Below are 20,472 nucleotides of genomic sequence, written 5' to 3'. Positions count from 1 at the left end.
TCTGCCACTGAGAATGAGAATCTTCCTGGGCACTCTCCTTACTTTTTCTCAACTTTTCCTCTTCACTTCTGGCCCAAGAGCAAAGGGAAAGGAAGAACCTGGGTGACAGGTCAGAAGTCAGAATGAATGTGGAAGGTTAAGAAATTCAGAAGAGATAGTACACAAGTTGTATCAGGGTAGTACAAGGTACCCATGGTAGTGGGACCTTTGCTCACCCTTATGTGTGCTAATCCCCAAAGTCCCAGGACACAGAGCAGCATTCATAGTTGCTCCTATTAGACAGACTTTCCAGCAGCCAATGCAGCCTGGATAGGCGCTGCAGTGAAGAAGGGGCCAGAACTCAGCTGTGGAAAAAAAGCAAATGAAGTATTTGAGGAAGGAATATACATGGGGGAGAAAAGGTTATGGCAGCCTGAGACAATTTAATTTTGCTTTGCAGTGTAAAGGGTGTGACTGACAAATGAGGTGCGAGTGCTGAATTCTAAGAGCTCTCACAGCTGAAGCTGCATGTTGGTATGACTGATGTAAAAGCAGAAAACAATCACAACTGCAGGTCAAGGCCCTGAAAACCATGGAGATCTCAGAAAATCTCCCACTCCTCAGTTCTAGCCCACCTATGCCTCCCACCTAGGCACAAAAAATATCCATGGTTTAGACAGTCAGGGACTACACTGAAGTCCTATTCCATAGCCAGCAGCTCTTCTAACTAGAGATCACCAAATATGCTGACTCCCTTGGGAAACAAACCAAACCAAACCAAAACCATCAGCCCAACAAAGAGGCTATAGTCAGGAGAAGTTCCAAAAGTTAGTCTGCAAGTTTCCAGAGCTCACCTCCCCAGCCTGCCACAGACACTAACTCATCAGTTAGTATTGGACAGTGTTCTCTCAAATGCTGCTGACACGTGCAGGTTTAACTGCTTGGGCCTGCCCACATGCAGAGAGCTCCCTGAGTCATCACAGCCCAGCCCTGACTATAGTTCATCTCCCGGGTCAGGCAGCCAAAAATTCTAATGATATCTTGGCTGAAGTTTCACTGCTTTGGTGAGGTCTTGCTTTTTCCATGCTCTGTTGTTTTGGTTTTCCATGTTGATTAAGGGTTGGGAGTGATGAATTTCTCATTAAATCATGCTTTCTGGGTCTCAATTTTTATGAAAGATCCAAACTGTCCTTTTGGCAAGGTCTGCCCAGGTTTTCCAAAAGGCTCAGTTTAAACAGGAAGCAGATGGCCAAATACCCTCCAGGCTTTGCCAATTAAATAAACTGGCTTCTGAGTCAGTTACCATTTTCAGATATACTCTCCCATCCACTGAAGTCTGTTAACAGGAGCAGAGCACAAAGAAAATGATTCTCTCTGCTAATATACTTCGTGACAGTTTGTCTAATAAAGTCGTGATTTAGTAACATGATCCATTATTGCAGCAAATGGCAGATTGGGCTCCTTGACAGGGTAATTACAGATAAGAACAGGTTGTGAAGCTGCAGATAAAAAAGGAGGTGGAGGGGAGAAGTAGTAGCAGTTCCAAGAGCAGATTGGTACAGCAGTTTTTTAGTCTGTCAGTAGGACAGAAGCAGTATTTTACTATTGGTTCTTTATTCTTGAGTAAAAACTGGTGTGTTAGAATGACCAGGTTTTCAGTACTACTCAACTTTGTAATCTAGTTCCCTTAATGGCTACAGGAAATACACAAACCTAGCTGAGCCCTCCTGTGTTGTCACAGCTGTAGTCCCATAACTGGGAGTTAGGTTTTCAGGGAAAGGAAAGAGGCAGTAGTGGTATCAAAACTAGAATTTAACCACAAGAACCACTACTCCTACCAGATCTCACAAGCTAAGCAAGGCTAAATCAGCACATGGGAAAAGAGATGACCAAAGTAAAATTATGTGATTAAGGACATTGCCACATTACACTGCAGCCTCTTCCATGACCTCAGTGGACCAGGGAAGGCTTTGGAGAATTTCCCTGTTCTTGGCATGGAGTAAGGTCTTGGTTAATCTGATAGCTGGAGGACCAGGACAAACAGGAGGCTGTTAGTAGCTAATACATTCATTATAACTAGGCCCTGACACAATCAAACACCAAACTCATTAGACTTGTTATGTAATTCCTACCATCTGCTTGGAGACTGCAACATAGTCAGATCCTCTTAAGAAGTTTGCACACAGCAGTAGTGCAGAGAAGTGTTTCTAATGAGTCATGTCCAGAGAAAACAAAGAGCCTTTGATTCAATCATTTTCCTCCCTTTCTGCTTTACTGCAAGGGAACATTGTGGGTTCACTACATTGCCTCAGCTGTCAGCTGTTACTAAAAAGGTGGTATTAACCAAAAAAATACTCATTTGTGACAAAGTTTGCAACAGTCTTTATCACTGGACAAATGGATTTGGGGTCCACAGGACTGAACAGGAGAGCTTGACAGAGCCAGAGGCTGTGGAGTAACACAAAGCAGCCTCAGTGCTACATCCTCTGAGCTCTGCACAGGCATGGAAGAGGTGACTGGCTGCACTCTGGGGGCTGCAGCCTCCAGACTGAAAGAAATAACCCCATCTAGTATAAATCAGTGTATACCACTGTTACGTATGTTCAGAGATGTTCAGAGAAACATAATTTATGCCCATAATACTCCACAAGAAAGTTGCCTTTTACTGCCCACAGTGGTGAGACCAAAGAACAGAAGGGTTTTTTTCCACACAGTGGCTACTGAGCTGCAACGTTTCAATATGGAAAACCAGGAAATAGGCTAAGTATCAAATTTTCAGCCACCACATAGGCAAGCACTGAAGCACCAAAATACTTGTGGTTGCTCGTATCAAATGAAAAGCAGCAAAGCAGCATGCTTTGAGGAAAAGCTACAGAGCCATCTGGAAAAAAATAATCAAAATCAAAATCAAAATCAAAAAAAAATTAGGTCATTTATGTGTGAATTACTTTAATAAGTGAAATGAGGCAGAAGAGTGCCCAGTTTTGTTTTCATTGCATGAAAAAACCAATCTTTTGCTAAAGAAAGAAAAAGAAAGTTACATTATTTAAAGAAATGCATTTTTGAAAAGTATAGTAACTGCTGGCTTGCACCTAAAGTTCATTTTGCTAGAGGCAGTAAAGGGAGGGTAAGGAAGATTCCTGCTGTGTTTTATCTATGACTCATCAGTGGTCACCAACAGAATAAGGCACTGAGATAGAGGGCTTCTAAGCAGGTGATTTTATGCTCCTGATCTTCACATGCTGCCATGGGGATCTTGGAGTGGAGGCACCCAGGTTTCCAAAGTTAGCTGTAAATTTCAGACTGAAATCAACTTAGAAACTTGAACTATACTGCCCTGTTTTATATTAGGATACTATTTCTGGACTGTAGTGAGGAGATTTTAGATAAGCCTGAAAATTCTTAAAACGGGATTTTTTGTGTAGATGGGGACATGAAAGACACCTTCTCACTCTCCTTCGATATTTGTTATCAGTACTTCTGTGTTGGTGAACCAGTTACTTGCTGAATCCTAACAAACAAGCTCCTCAGCCTTGCCTTCTATGAAGAGTTATTTTTCAAGTCTTTAAGCAGCTCACATTTAAATAGCCTTATTTAAACACCTTTCTCATCACTTCCAAGAATAAAATAATTAGATAAATGTGAAGAGTTGAATTTGCTAAAATAGCAGGTGAGAATACAGGCACTGCTAAAATTATGAGTCCATAAAGAAATAAGAATATTCTTTTTTTATGTCTACCCTTGACATTTTTATTCCATGTTTAATATTCTAGCTGGAACTGGAAATGGGTTTTTCTTCCTGTTTAGTAAACCACTTTCGATAAGTTGCTCATTACATGCTGTATTCAGCTTTTGTTATTGGTCCCAAATGTTGCAAGGTAATGGGGTTCTAAAATAGCAATCCTCCACATTTTACTGGGTAGGCAATTGCATGGGATGCACTCAATTCTCAACAATTCCTACTTACCCTGCACTGAGCACAACAGAGGGATGAAAAAGGTTTGAGCAATTTAATGCAGTTACAGACACTGTCCTGCCCAGAGGGGTGTGTTCATTAGGAATTCTGGGAAGGTAGGACCCTGAGATGCTTTGCTGCAGATGAGAAGGCAGTTGGTTCTACCTCTGCTCAGTCAATACCCTCTGCCTAATGCAAACCCTTTAGTTACTGAGCTTAGGAAACTGCCACAAGATGCTACCTGGAAGCCTCCAAAATCAAGTTTTAATACTCAGAGCCTCATAAAGAATTCTGTGTAAATTAGATTTGGATTTCTTTTGGCAACTTGGGATGTATCTAAAAATGCAAAGATGCAGCAAGGATTGGGCCTGCTGAGCTGACCATTTTCAGAGCTGGGTTGGTGCACTCTGTGCTCTATAGCCAGTGTTACCCTTCACCAAGAGGGACAGGCTTTTCAAGAGGACCTTCTTATAATCTCAGCATTTTTTGCAAATTCGTGATACTTCACCGCTTCAATGGGGAAGATGATAAGCAAATTCTGAATTCTCTTCTTTGCAGAACAGGCAGAAATAGAGACAAAAGGAGTTGCCAGAGGCCATGCAGTCAACAGCAGAGACTGTTTTAGGACTCAGACAAGATTTATCATCGGCGGTACCCAAAATAATTTATTTAATAATTTGCCAAATATTTCAGTATCAGCTCTTTCTTTGGGGAAGGAACTGCATCACTTTGTGTGACTGAAAACTTTAGGCAAACAAAGGAATATGTAATAATCATATCTTTTAAAGATTAGAACCTTACACTTTAGCAATGAATCATTTCTAAAACAAAGGCAAATGAGGAAGAAGGGGGAGGTCATGAATAGATGCCTGATAGACCAAAATCTTTTCCCACAAACAAGATGCTTGACATTGTGCAAAGATATGTACTGAAAGTTTTGTTTAATTTCTTCCCCTCTAAATATGTTCCTCCCAGCCCATTGTGGAGAACATGGAAAAATAACTTGCCTTAAGAAAAACAAGTACAGCAACTTGGCATTTATCTGTTCCATACACCATGATTGCAGCAGCACTCTTCATGAGCAATATGAAAATACTACTGCAACTGCTGTACAGAGCTGAAAGGTGACAGTCAGCATGACACATTCCAATATGTTTCCAAGAGAATCCTGGAGTGTGATTACCAGCAACATCTTACCTGACAAGATGGCAAATTGCCTGTGGAGCTGCTCTATTATATCCACTGCTACCAGCGGCCGTATCTCCTGCTGCATGATTTCATCTGTGCAAGGGAAAACAGAAATCTTCAATGACTTCATAAAGCCTCAATGACAATTTTTTTCTCCTTTAACAACCCAGCAACCTTTACCAACCCAGCAAAACAAAGATGACACTCAAAGAAAAAGAGCCTGGCTGAACTATTGCTTGAGATATTATGTGACTATCATGGTGAAGATTATGATACTTACAGAGTCTCCTCTTCAGCCTGCTAACTTCATCTATGGCCTTGTGATTTCAGAGAGAGCTTTCCATAAACCAGCTCCAGTAGGTTTGCCAGAGCTTGCCACGGGTTTGCTCAAGCTGACAGCCTGCTCCTTACTGCTTCAGGTTCCATATTAAGTCCCTGCATTTGGCCTCCCACTACAGCAGCTTTTCAGTCTTTGAAACAGTGAAGTCTATTCCATATACATGGCCCTGTTCCACCCTGAACTCCCTGATCTCTGCTGGAGGACTTTGTGTAACCAGCCAATCCAGAACAGTTTCCTTTCCCAAGGCTTTTTCCGCTACAAGCAAATACATAGTAAACGGAGGAAATAAGGGGCTGTGAGACTTTCTTCTCATGAAAACAAAGCCTGTTATTTTGAAGTAAACACTGAAAAATTTTAAAGTAACCTGGCAAGTAGCTGGGCAAAAATGACCTCAACTTCTGTGTGTGATCTATGAAGTGAAAATCAATTATAATCTCACATGGAGCTAATTTGATCTCTTTTTGTTACAGGTGCACCCAGTTATTTTCCCCACTCTTCACACAAGTCTAAAGCAGCAACACTTACTGAGAAATATCTGCCAACCCACCTGGCAGGATCAAGGTTTATATTATAATAACACCTATTGTAACAACTCCTTTAGCCACTGTACAGAACAACAACCAGTCCTAATTTCGTACAGCACACTTTTAAGTGCCCAGACAGGTGGAAGGAAGGAAGCCGGGTCCGGATAGACCACAGACCTGAGTCAAGGCAGGCAGTTGCCCCATTTAAGCACCAAGATCTTTAGGGATGTGAATACAACACAGGCACTGAAATACTTTGATGCACCTGGTTTTAAACCCACAGTCCAGAAACAGAGAGGGAGGTCAGAAAGAGATTAGCTTATTTCTTCTGCATCCTAGTCTACTGCCCAAAATACCATCTCTGTGTTGCTTTCAGACATCTATTCCGATCCTTTCCAGAACTAGGGATTCTAGGTTTTAAATGACACAATATCATTTGGAAAGTCTTCTGTTCATTTTCAAACACTTCACTAATGCCTTGAGATGAAGCAGCTGAAGAGTTTTGGTCACAGCAGGTGACACAATGTGAAAAGAAGTTGCACAGATTTTGGCTGATACACAAAAAAGGCAACAATTCCAAAGAATTGGGGTGGGGGGATTCAAGGAGGATGATTCTGCAAATCCTTCTTTCTGAACTTAATAGGAGAAATGCAAACTCAAATTAGTGTTTTTGATGTGAGACCTTCTTTTCCATCCTGTTTATGAGGCTCACTATCAGCTCTCTGATTCTTGACATTGTAGGTGGCCAAAAGCAACCAGGAATCACTAAGGAGCTTGGTGTCACGGATTGTTATACATTCCCAAAACAAACAAAAGAATAGTAACCCATTAAGTTTTCCTCTTTTACTCTGCAATTTCTTTCATGCATATCCAGAATGCGACCTGGGGGGGAAACAGCAGAGCAAATAAAGGAAAGCAAACTAAAATCCTTTTGAATATAAAAGGTTATTTTTCAGAAAGCAGAGAATACTATAAGCCTGGTTTCTCTCTAACTGCTGAAGAACAGATAGCCCTGTTTGGAGTCAGATAAACGCTACGCCCAAGGAACCAGCAGCAAAAAGGTCCTGTAATCTATGAACACAGTTCTCAACAGGTGTCCCCAGATTATTGGTCCAAAGATTCAACCATCTTTCAGAAAGTACACTGGAAGTATTTCTGAATCACCATAATAGTTACAGATTTGCCCTTTTCAACACACGTGTGGGCAGCAAGATGAAGGCAGCAGAAAGAAAATCTGGTGTTTAGAGGTGACTGTAGCTGATTGTAAAAAAAAACAACCAACATAGAAGGATGGGAAAGGAAAATCAAATTAATGATTTAAACAAAGCTTGGATTCTCAGAACCAAGAAACCTCAGGACATCCATTGAAGGAAACACTGTTGATTTCAGCATCCAGAAGGTGTAAAGTTATTGTGACTTCTGTGCAGTCCCACAGGTGGTCAGGTACAATCAAGTTTGACCAGGACTGAAATTATGCCAACTAGCTGCAAAAATAGAACAGAGGTTTCTGCAATGGATGACAGATTCACAAGAAGGTTTGACAGAAATGGAAAGTTAACTAGAAAAGGTGCCACCATCTCTCACCTCTCAGAGACTTGCCCAGCCCTCCAGAGTAACAAACCTGCCAGTACTTTAGTTTGTGCTTGATGTCTGCTGATGTGAAGACATCGTTAATATCAACCAGTCTTGAGCAAAACAGAAATTCCACCACCCACCCAACTCCTATTTAGCTTTATTAGCTTGCCCTAAAAATAACTTGGTTTCTGGTTTCTAAATATTCTTTTTATTTCAAAATATTTTTGTCATGTAAGGATAAGATGAAGCAAAAGAAACAAGAACTGCAGAGTGCCTGTTAGTTCTCATCAAATCCCCTGCCTGGGCAAGATGAACCACATGGGATTTGTTGTAAAACCCATACTCAGGAGGAGACGCTCAGATGATGAGAAAGGTGGTACAAAACACAGTCGGTGTCTAGGAATCACACATTCCATAAGTCAGTACAGTTCACACACTGACATGCTGGGAAAAGAAATTGCAGCAGAAGAAACTAGCAGGAGACAGAAAATCTGAGAAAACAAGGGAAGGTGCCTCACGAGCCCAAATGGCAAATCAGATCACGTGGCTATGAAAAGTCAGCAGCTGTAGCCAACAGCACTAAAGGTCCCATTTGCCCATTTGTATCTTCCTCTAGGACAGTGCTTAAAAGTAGTTACTCTCCAACATGGAAGAATTTGTAACACCATCACAGCACAGAACTTGCAGTAGAAGTCCTCAGAAACATCATTACCTGGGGCTGCTGGAGGAGGTTTTTAATCTTTGACTAGAAGAAAAGCTTGGAAAAAATCTTATAAGCAAACCAAAAGACACAGGTCTGGGTTTGGTTCAAAGCTACAACATTTGCCTAGCATCAGTGAGCATCAATCATTTCTATCTTCCCCTAGCTTTATCCCAGGAAGTTCCAAAGCCTCTCTGGTCCGTACTCCAAGCCAGAAGGCAGCAGGAAGTGTTCACCCTCCTGGGCAGAAGCAAGGTACCATTTTTCTCTGGGACTGATATTCCAGCTGAGAAACCCCTTCTTTAGGGTGACATGAGCTGGTATTGAGTGGACAGCTGCAGGTTCATAGTCTACTTCAAAAAAGTTTATTGATGATGGGCACATTTTAACACTTCATGGGGTCAAGGGGAAGGTTTTAGGAAGCTGAAAAGCTGCAGGAACTTAACAACTATTTTGTTTCATTGCATCCCTTGCTAATATCTACAGAAGAGACTGGACAAGCCCTGGTTGACAAGAGCAGTCTTGTTCTCTGATAAAATCCGTATAGGCATGCAACTCAAGATCATATCAAAATATACACCAGCCAAGTGTCTGGAACACATTTATTTTGGGAAAGTTGACTCAGACATTTCCCACCTTCTGTGTGATTGCACTTGTGGTTTTCACTTTTACTTTTTCTTTTTTTTTTTTTTTAATTGGAAGAGACAGTTATTCATAGCCTCTAAAATTTAAAAAAGAAAAAAGCTTAATTGTTCAATGTTACATGAAACAATGCCAATCCCCTACACAGGTCACCAAAGATGAACATTTGCACACACCGTACAGTTCTTCATTACTTGAATTAATTGAATTGCCAGGACAATTTAAATAAGGATGTGATAAAAGAAGAAAAAATAAAAGAAGCAAGTCAGTTCATCTACTCTTGGTTCTCCTCTTAAACTGCTATAAATTCGATTCCTTGCAGAGGCCCGTTTCACTGCAGAAGAATTAGGCCTTACAGTTTTGCTTCCCAAGGTTTTCTACCAAGGGAGAGAAAAAGAAAGGCAATTACTATAGCCATCTGTCTGGCACAGCTTCTCCTCCTTCCCAGCTCTCTAGGGAGGCTCGCTGCAACTGTGCTATCTAATCTTCAAGGGGAAAGCCTTTCAATTATGCTTCATAGTTCCTCATTCAAAAATGAAACATGCTTGGGCTTCCACACTTACTTATTCTGTGTCTCACCCAGCTGTATCTGCTCCCACAGGAGGTCTGGAGGAGCCACACCAACAGACAATGAGTAAAAGCAACAAAGAATATCTTTCCTCTTTTCTCTGAGCAGACACAAACTAGTTTACATGCTAATGGCATCTAATTGTTTCCAACAGTGCTGGAAAGGTGACCTGCTGGAGTGAGCGACTGGACTGCACCGGGCAGATTGACACAGCAGTGCCTGTTGCTCCACCAAGGACAACCAAAGGCCACCAGCCACAACAGGACATTGGGGCTTCTTTGTTTTTTTAGTGACTGAATGCTACAACTGCCCGGCCTTCTGCTGACTGCAGGAGAGGATGGCTTCAATCTGCCATCTGAAGTCACTACCCTTGGAATAACGCGTTACAAATTTCCAGGGCAAAGTTCATCTCCTCTTAATGACAGCCTAACATGTAATTCACAGGGAAGGAAGACAGCTGGGAGTGAAAGAAAATCTTTTCTAGAATAGTAGAGTACATCAGCCTACTCCTACTTTGTGCAAGCTCTGTCAAAAATTATGCTCAGAGCTTTCATAGCTGTGGGTTTAGAGGAAAATCAGATTGCTGATGTGATGGAAAAGGGTCATACAGGGTTAAGCCTGAGGCCAGATATTTCATTTTAAGAACATGAAAGGATACCTCACATTATGTGTTCTTATGCTTCTTAAAAAGTACCAAAAGCCAACACACAAATCCAGTTCGAAAGCTGCAGAATTCCCATAGCTCAGAACTTCTCCCAGGTCCTGAGTCTGCTTTGCTTGCCATGGACAGCAGCTAAGTCTAGCAGAGCTAAGTTAGATTTCAAGAATTAAACACACTAAGGAAACAAATTTGCACATTTCACTGATCAGGTTTAAGCAGGCTAAAAGACTTGAAAATATTTTGTCCTACCAGAATTCCCAGTTCAAGCCCTCAAGCAAAATATTTCACTTCGTGAAGGTGAAAACTTCAAGCTTAATACATCAGAGAAAGAAGCTCTTGGTTTGGATTCCTTTTTTTAATTTCTATTTATTTTTCTTTCTCACCATTTGTGCCCCTTGTCTACTTTCTGAAAAGGTTTGTTTATTCTCTCGGCCGAGGCAGACAAACAGCGAGGTCAGTTCCTGATACAAGCTGCTGTGCCACAGATTGCTCTAAAGAGGAACTAAATATTCAGCTATAAACAGACAGGAAATCCCATCCTTTCTCTTATTCTTCTGCACATTCCTGCCACCTCTCTTTTTGCTAACCCATGTTGAGTCAGCTGAAAACTAAGCCAGGAATAAAGTTACTGTAAATAAGGTGAAGCAATCATTTCCTTAGAGATTGCTTCTCATCTGGGTTAGTTCTCTGCAAAGCTGCTTGAAGGTTGCAAGTGCTGGTAATGCATGGAAGGGGTGGGGGTTGGCAAAGCCAGGACTACCCCGTCCAGGAGAGAATCAGACTTAGATCAGCTTAGAGCAAAAGCCAAAATGAAGCATAGAAGACTGGTGTCATCTTTTCTCTCAGATCAATTTTTCACCAAGCACAACTGTAAAACCTACAAACAGTATTTGTTTAAATGCAATTTCTCTTCTCATTAAAGCAAAGTTTCATAGCAAAGTTTGGTAGCCAACTTCCAAAGACTGAAGATTCTTCTAAAATATTTAAATAACTCTTGTTCATGTTTGGAAGTATCCCTTTAAGTTGTTGGATTTTTAGTTGTAACAGCAACCCAATTTTGCGTACACTAAGGTAGTAGAAATCTGGACAAGCAGGTTAGGAGCAAGACTCTGTCTTGAGTGATCCACTGCCAACGTGTTCCAATCCCTTGAGAAGGAGACAGATTGAGGTCATGGTGTGGAAGGAATTGCCTTGCAAGCTTTTCCAAACATCTCCATGAAAGGTTAGAGATGCACCTTTCTCTGAAGAGCTCAAAAACCTGTGAGTCTCAGTGTCTACCTGGACAGAAGCTGAACAAGTGCCTGATGTGATTTTCCATCATGCAGCAGATCTGCTCTGAAGTTTTCTCCTGCCATTACACTGAGTGGTGATTGGTATTTCTAAGGCATTCTGCGCAGCTTAATGATGGAGGTGCAGCTTTACGTGAGCCTGGCTCTGCAGGCGCAGTAAACATTTCTGCTGGTTTTAAGTATTTTAGGGAAGACTGCTCAAATTTCTTTGGATCACTGCACTGTTCAATTAATCTCATTGACTAAATTTGATGCTCATTTTAACATAAAATTACAAGAGTGAAGAGGTCACAGACTGAAAAGACCTGTTTAGAGGCTGTGTTTTCCTGTGCTCCAGGAGTGGTTACAGACTTTAGTAAGTTGTTTTTACAGGCAGGCACAGTACACATTAGGAGTCTATTGTGGTTGACTGGGAAAGGAGAGAAAAGAGAGCTGTTCATATCAAAAACCTGAAATCTTGCCCGCCCAGCTGGAAACCTCCTCACTTTCAGTTTCTTGAGGAGGTCTGTTGGGCCACTGCAGTAAGCAGAAAAGACCACACTAAAGATGCAAAGCCATTAACACCCACCCAGTCTTGAAGCTTACTGAGTGAAAGACACAAGAGATGCTCAAAGCAATCATTGGAAACAACCTCCAAAGGAGACATTTGAATGCTGTCCAAGCAAGAAAGTAAGGACTACAGACAGGCCAAGCATCAAGGCACAGGGACACTGCGGAGAATTTTAATTCCCAGATATTTGCAGGTTCAACGTTGCCACTACATAAGAGAGAAATTTCCAGCTTAGCCTCAGGATCACAGCAGCCATTAACAAAGTGCAAGGACTTCCTGAGGATTTGCTTGCAGTGACTTTCAAGTCAGAAGGTGTCCAGTGTGTTCCGTCTTTGCATTGGAAATGCAAGTGAACCACAGTTAATTTACATCCAAACCTGAACTTCCCCCAGGCTTTAGATCCAGCCTTCCAGGTGGTTGCTGAGTCGGCAGACCCCTCAAGCATGCACACAAGGCAAAGTTAAGTCTATTGGCAGCTGCACTGAAACAAGAGGAAATGCTTGGAGTCCTGTTTTGTTAAACATTTAAACATGTATTCCTCTGATAGCAGATGGCCACAAAGTTCAGATACAGACGTGAAATCTGGGCCTGGGAAGCCCCAAGACTCAGAAGTAGTGAAGTTGACAGTTCTCAATCAGGCCTATCTACAGTCTAAAAATTAATTATTCACTTGTGTGTGAAACTGGCAAGCAGGCTGTTACCAGTCCAGGCAGGATGTGTCCCTGCTACTACTACATGCAGTGCTGCTGCTGCTGCTGCCATGCACCCTCTAGGCTTTATGTCAGCTTTCTAAGCCCATGTCAAAATATTTTGGAATATACTTCCTTGGATGAAAAAACCAGATTTTGCTGCTTTTTCCATTTAACCACTTCTTCAAAAACAGTCTTGGAATGTTCTTGTTTGATGGAGATTTTTTTGTTTTTAAAGAAGTTGTCTTAAAATTGATTGGCAAAAAAAAATCTTTCTTCTACACAGGTAAACTCATTTTGATTTACTATTGGTACATACTGCAAAAATACATTGGTGTGTACAAATTTATACTTACAGTCACACTTCAAGGATTTCCATGACTGCTTACTCTCAAAACATACCATACATTTATGCACACATCTAGGAATTCTCCATTAATATTCCCCATAAAAGCTAAATTTTACAAACTAATATAAAATTCTCAAAGCACTCTCCACTGTTCAGTTAGGTGACTTCATATCCCAGCCTATAATCAAGATACTTCTTATAATATTGCTGTAAAATTGTAAGAGATAGATAAGAAATTATTAACAAATCTTTACTCTACATTATTAATTATCCATAATCAGAAAAGATCTAAAGAAACACACCATACCACATCATTTGCTCAGCAAGATATTGCTTGATTTCACAGACCACCCCCTGGTGAGGGGATGCTACATCCTACTATCCACAAAACTGAAACTTCCCTAATAAAAGGCATTAAAGGCAAAAGTCTAATCTCAGCATTCAAGAAGTAAATCCAGATTTATAGCAGCACCACCTCTTGCCTAGTGCCTCAATAGTAAAAACTTCTTGATAGTTTCTGATTTTTGCCAGAGAAAAGTTAATTCATCTTCTTCCCAAAATCTGTCCTTCACAACAATGCTGGATTGCTAGAACACAAATTCCTGCTCAGAGAATAGAACAAAAGAACATTTCCATAATGTCATGTTAAAAACCATCCTGAATAAATAACAAAACCCATATGTGGCAAACTGCAAAGCTAAAATACGCTTACTACAATGCCTGGACACTGAGCTAATCAAGAGATACGGCAGACTGTGCAGCAGACTTCATTCCTTTCTCCCAGAGCTTGCCAGCAGACAGTTTCATAGCTGAAACTGTATCTTAGAAGAATTATAGCCACTGACTCTGCCCTGAGCTATTCCATCCAGCAAAATCATTTCAGAGCCTATTCACATAATTTCTGAGCTCAGGACCTGAAGGAATGGTTGCTTGCTCACTGCTGAACAGAGGCCAGTTCGCTCAAAAATATTTCCCTGGTTACTGTCACTGGAGACAAACAGTGAGCCACAGCAGCCACCACTGCTGCCAGCCGCACTCTGAGTGTATCTCTGGGACAAATACTGCTCACAGCCGACCTCTCTGCCCAAGAGAGCTCCCAGCCACCCTCCTGCAGCCTTCTCCAAGCTGTCACCAGCAGTTCAGCTCAGATGCCCGTCAGAAAAAGCAACAGAAAGACACTGCAAAGAGCGATGGCTCCCCTTCAGCCCCTTCAGACACTCACAAGCACGTGCCCTCCCTGGTGAGGCAGCCTGGCTTCTCAGCGGTCCCGCTGTGGCAGTGAGTTCACCGAGGCAGAGGGGAGGGATGGAGAGAGGCAGCACTCCTTGGAAGCAATCCTGGATCCAACCAACAGTGCACCAAAGAGCTGACGCTCTCCTGGAGGAGTCTGCACAAATTGCTCAGTAACAGCTTCAAGGCAAACCACAGCAGAGACCTCTGACTCGCACCATGCCCAGGCTTTAACCCTGCCCAAGGTACAGCTGCCTCTTCCCACCAGGACAGCTCTCCACTCAGGCCCTTGGATACTTTGGAGGCATTCACAGCTTGGCACAAACAACAAAGGTACAGCCCAACAAGCAACAAAACATATTCACTTGCTCAGACTAAGGCATGGAAAGGGCTTTCATTAAAATAACTTTAAATAGTAGGGTATTCGGGGCCAAGGGAAACCAGCAGTGCTGCTGTGAATAGCTGTCTCGAGTACTGTCCTGAAGGCACACCCACACACCAGAACATAGTGCTGTTATTTAAAGACAAAGGAGAAGACTGCACGAGACCTATGAATTTGGTAGGAAACATGACCTAAGGTTTTGAACAGGGGAGTAATCACTTTACATATTTAGGTCAATGAATACTTCAGGACACAAGTTTTCAGTGCATGAAGGGAGTACACATGTGGCTTGATAAAGGTAACATCACACTATAGCAGTCTGAAGCAATTCTGAGAAGCAATACTTTAACATTAGGTTAACTCATAAAATTTATGAGTTAACTGTCTCTGTACTGCCACAACCCCCAGCAGCTATGTAGCTTTAGATGCAAGTCACTCTTTACCCAGGGTACAGTAGCTGTGTGCTAGGATGTCTGATGCAGCAGTAATATCTTGTTTGTTCTGTATGTCCTGCCATCAGTCAGGCTCCAAAAAGACAAGTGTCATTCATTTTATAGATAGGGAAACTGGCACAGCAAGAGGAATCCACATCAGCCTCAGTTTTGCCCAGCTGTAAATTGAGGAGCAGACCACAGTTGTTTGTACAGACAGGCTACTGGACAGTGGATCTGCCTTAAGGAAAATACACCCAGTGTTTCCATCCTTGTCCCATCAGCCAACCAACACAAACTGTGACAATGCTTACAGTATAGCATAAAAAAACTGACAGGATTTTCTATGTAGTTACAAAGAAATGCCAAATCTAAGCAGAGCATCACCATGCTTGGTCTAAGATACATACGAGAGCTTATGACACCTGCAGCATTACAGACACACATTACTTTGTGGATAAAGGTAGATTAGAAGAGTGGCAAGATGCATGGATTTTGCATTGCACTTCCTTTCTCAGCCTCCGCTACACTGCCTGCCAAACAAGTGAATTCACCGGCTGTAGCGAGTGTGTCATGTTACTCTCTGCTGCCTGTACCAGTATAAATGTCCACGTGTAACCAATGCACAAAATCTGTCTCCCATTCCAGACACATTTTGCTCTCCTGGGAGCTTCCCCTCCAGCTCTGCCTGCGCAGAGCGAACAACCCACAGCCCCGTTACCCACCGAGCCCACCTCGGCTGCGGGGGAGCCGAGACAGCAGCAGAGGTTGTGCACAGCTGGCTCTCCAGCCAGGTCTGGGGTAGCGCACTGCCCTCTCCCGGCCCCATCCGTCACCTTCCGGCCGGGATTGGCCTTCCTAGGAGCACAGTGGGACAAGTTCCAAAGCGTTCTGGGCAAGCGTCACGTTTGTGCCAGTGGCTGATAAATGTGCCAGATGATTACAGTCTAAAAAGCACTTTAACCCTGTGTGTAGAGATGCTGAAGAAGTAGCAGATCCAGCTGTGGAGTCAGAAGATTATATGCTAATCTGCAAGTGAATGTAAATTACTAACCTTATGTGGATTCCTGATATAAGGAGAGGAATGAACTCGCCATAGAAGTGGCACCAAGAAATTCCTCTCAGGCCACTACATTCTCCTGAGGCAGCACTTTGAGTTTCATAAGCTAAATTTACACATCAGACATTTTTTCATTTGGGTAATTAGTACAGGTCATTTCAGTATGCATCTGCAAAAAGTCTTTGCCAAGCTACAAAGGCTTAGTTGTGCTTCTCTCAGCAGAACAGTATTTTGTACTATCCAAATACTGTCCCACCAGCATACAACCTATAGAATAGGGTAACAGTGATATTTCAGCTTTTGTTACTGGGAAGCAACTGCACTGCATATTTAAGTTTACTTTAAAAAAAGATAACATTCAGGACATGATCCTCTTTGGCCATAATATACCCCAGTTTCATTGAAACAACTTGCACCATGTCAGCATCTGTCTCCACATGTTCATGTGTTCATACCTGTGGGTGTGGGCCTCCAAAAGCATGACAAGGAATGGCTCATACCCACGTGTGTCTAACTCAGATATCATCTTCCCAGATTCTTTCACTGCAGGCCCAGAGAGGACCACGAGGTTCATTGTGTTTGACTTGTTGAACACACAAGATGTTCATGGAAATTGGATTAAACCAGCATTTTAGAAAGCTCTTTAATCTTACGTCAAAGACTTCAGGCAACTGCAAATCCACTGTTTCTGCTAGAGCTGGCCTAATACAAAGCAACAGGCTTGTGTTTCACAGCTCCCATTTTAACTCACAGCCCATTGATTTTTATTGTGGTTTTGACTTGAAAATTTAAGTTGCTCCCAATTTCATCCACTCTCTGACAGATGTCACTTCTTGAGTCTAGTGGTAAAGTCAAGGGAAAATGGAACAGAGTATTCCCTTCCCTTACCTCTTCCCATCTCACCTCAGCTTTTCCCAATGCTAGCAAATTATGACCTCACTAATTAACAGGATCCCAATGTAAAAATCAGGTCTTTCCTCCTGTAGACCTCCTCAGAGGGGCCCCCAGAAGCACACTGTCTCAAGGTAGCTGCGGAGAGAAACAACAGACTCTACACAATTCAATGTGAATCAAGCAGAAGCCATTTTATTGATGAACTACTGTCCCTAATATACAGTTTTTGCTTTCCCTATATGCAATCATGCATATTTATTATTGGTTAAGGCCTATTTTCACACACTACTTTATGCTTTATGATTGGCTCTTGTATGTGTGTCACATTGTCTGTTGTGTATGTCACAACTGTCCTTCAGTTTGCATTTTCTTATCCTTTTCTTCCTTTTTCTCAGGATTATGCTACACTGCTTGTTCCTCATTCACATTCTCCCCTGTGCTGCTTGTTCCTTTCTCACAGCCTCCCCATGGACTCTTCCCTTGTGTACCTGCTCAAGTCCTTCTGTCTTAAGTGCTCTGGTTTTCCTATTTTATGGCTGGTTCACGATATGTCTATTTTCTAGTAAAAACATGGTTTCCACAGGTAGTGACTCAGGAGTTCAGACAAGTAGCCTAAACTGAGCAATCCCCAATTTAATGACTCACAGGCACAGGTTCTGAATATGAATTAGGCATTGACTCTGTGCAAAACAAAGATGCTGGGATATTCCAGTTTAGAAAAAGGTGGAAAAAAATGCTTGCTCAATAATTCTTGTCTGTTGTAAAAGCCTGGAGGATTTTTTTCCCCTTGAAAAATGGAGTTAACTAATAGGATCAGAAATCTGTGCAACAAGACACTTGGCATAGTCCAAATATTCATATATAGCTGGGCTGCTCCAACCAAGCATTTATTTATCATTCTTTTATACTTGATCGTGAGTATTTTTAGCAGATAAATTGAAGGTGGTGAAGAAGGAAAGTCCATATCTTAGAAACCTCACCGAGCAGGCTAATCCACAGCAGGATTCAGGTAATAAAGCAGCAGCACAATTTGTATAAAAAATCAATACATTAGCACAGCAGAACTGGGCCTTTAAGTGAGGCTTGAAGCAGCAGAACTGTCTGAAATTGGAGAATAAGCTCTGTGGTCATAACTGGGGTGAGAGCTCTGCACAGGCGCTCTCCAGCCTCCCAGCATACTCAGCACCATTTTCCCCTGACATCTTCTCCCCAGACAGTTTACACTACAATTTAGGTAATTAAAAAAAAGCGAACTGTGCTATTATATTGTGGTAATAAGTCCCACAAGTTAACAAAACATTTCCAATTATAGAAATCCGTCTATCCATGTTTAATGCTCTTCCATTTAATTGAGCTGTTTCTTGTTCTTGTATCATGGGAGAAACGGAAAAACACAGATACCCACAAGGCCTCTGCTATAACTTGCCATCTGAGAATTTGTTCTCTTGATCTTTGCAGTACTACATCTCTCTCAGAAATCTTTTAAATGAAAATCAAGCTGTGCCTTCCCTATTTCCCTCATAATTGTCTGGACTTTTCTGATTAGGTAAACAGGGTTTTAAGTATTTCTCAACCACAGCAGAGCACACTGCATATGAATGGGAACAGGTGAAAAGAAACACAAGCATCTAAGATAATCATCTTTTCTCAGAAAAACCTCTGTGCAAACAGAATATTTTATTTCAGCTATGTTATATGCACTGAGAGCCAGCTGAAAAAAGTTATCCCCAGTCCCCTAGGTAGCATTTTATATTAAAGAGAAGAAATACTGAATTCAAATACGGCAAGAACAATTTTGAGCAATGCACAAGGAGGCACCGTGACTGAGTCTCAAGGGATTTACAAGTACCTTCCACTTATACTGCAGACTTTGGTCTTCACATGAAATAGTCACTTTCTCCAGTAACCAGCACCTTTGTGGAAAGGTCAGTCACTTGGGAAAGGAAAGCATTTCTCATTTATTTTACTACTAAAGGTGGAGAAGCTCCAAAAAGTCCAAGAAATTTCAGCCCAAATTCATTTCAGATGGGATTTCTTTCCAGAGATACCACCGTAATTCCTTAACTGCTCCAGTACTTCAGTCCCTTTTCCTCCCTGAACAGATGGATCTGAAGAATTGGTTTTCAACTTCAGCAGTCAGAGAGACACAGCAGGACTAAGAACAAGCTCCCTTGATTGCCGGACAGACAAAACTGCAGCATTCCTCTGTCCTACAGAGGACAAAAGCAGAAACACTGCTAGCACAACAGACAGGTCCCCATCCTACTGGCAAGGAGGCTCTTGTCTGGTTTTGCAGTAACAGCAAAATCCTGAAAAGCCTCAGTAATAAACTGCATTCTCCTTAGTGTCTGCATATTCACTACCCTGATTTAAGCAGCCACCAGCTTTGAGCACAGATGAAAAACACACATTTATTCCCTTAAAAATATATAATCTGCTTGCAGCCTCAAGCTCCACAGCATGCAGAGACATAGTCACAGCCAGCACAGGATCATTCATCCATGTAAAACCCCCGTAGGTGTGTGATCCCATTGGAGGACTTGAGCATCACAACAAGGCAGGCTAATTAGGAGCATCTGGGGACAAAGGGGCCAGTTTGGCAGGAGGTGTCCTCAAGCATTAAAGATGTTCACCAGCAGTGTGGTGACATAAATAGTCAGGTCAGTGCTGAAAGGACACGTGAGCCACTGTCCAAGAATGATGTATTTCATGTCAAGAGGCTATGCTTTGCTTTCAGCTTCAGTATCTGTTTCATGAGGAACTGAGAGCACTCCAACAGGGATCAGCCCTGGACTGGAGTCCCTGGCACATCTCTGCCTGGCTTTCTGGGGGCTCCTTCCCTTTGGTTCTCATAGCCGTGCTATAACCAGCACCTTGGAGCGGCAGCTCCCAGAGAGTCTCAAGGTCACATAGTGGTACTCAAAATAGCACCATTTGTACACCAGACCCCAGAGGGCCCTTCAGTACCTGCAGGCAGCTCATATAGCCTGTTGCAGGGAGCCAGGGCTGTGGAGCTCTGAGCAGGCATCATGTGGCCATAAGGAAATTGCCCTTCAGCTGGCCCCTCACAGCATCATTTTCTTTTTGTGAGCATTCACTATTTTCATCCCTTTACCTAAACAGGAGCCTACAACCACACTTCTAACCACTCATCAGAACAAATCACGTTGATTCAAAGAAAGCCTTGAAACTTGCATGATCCAGGAACTGGAATAGCTTGGCACAACACTGCTTGCTGTGGGATACTGCTGATAAAAGGCAGGTAAGCTGCAGGCCACTGCAACCATGTGGCCTCTATTTCTGCCATAGTTACCTGCATGCCTTCCATATCTTCTCATTATGATATTTAATACACAGAATTGCCACAGAATATTCACAGGGCTCCACAGACAGTCTGTATGTGTGTCTTGGGGATGGACAATGTGAAAATTGCTTCATATTTTGGAGTGCTTGAAGTACTGAGTAA

General features: G+C 42.2%; 1 protein-coding gene across 9 annotated transcripts in view; it reads right to left on the bottom strand.

Annotated features, from left to right (window-relative positions):
- The window catches only part of LOC125330995 (guanine nucleotide exchange factor DBS-like), a 178,360-nt gene that overhangs the window by 135,013 nt on the left and 22,875 nt on the right, over window positions 1-20,472 (bottom strand). For 8 of the 9 annotated variants that reach the window (XM_048314794.1, XM_048314795.1, XM_048314791.1 and 5 more), the window contains one exon: window positions 5,132-5,215. In XM_048314794.1, coding sequence (XP_048170751.1) covers window positions 5,132-5,215 — 84 coding nt within the window. Of the gene's footprint in view, window positions 1-5,131; window positions 5,216-5,402; window positions 5,627-20,472 lie in introns of those variants that run through there. The other variant, XM_048314797.1, reaches the window with a different exon arrangement.

The sequence above is a fragment of the Corvus hawaiiensis genome, chromosome 10 (assembly GCF_020740725.1).
Source record: "Corvus hawaiiensis isolate bCorHaw1 chromosome 10, bCorHaw1.pri.cur, whole genome shotgun sequence".
Classification (NCBI taxonomy): Eukaryota; Metazoa; Chordata; class Aves; order Passeriformes; family Corvidae; genus Corvus; species Corvus hawaiiensis.
The sequence above is the reverse complement of the archived record's forward strand: the minus strand, read 5'-3'. Positions and strand labels throughout refer to the sequence as shown.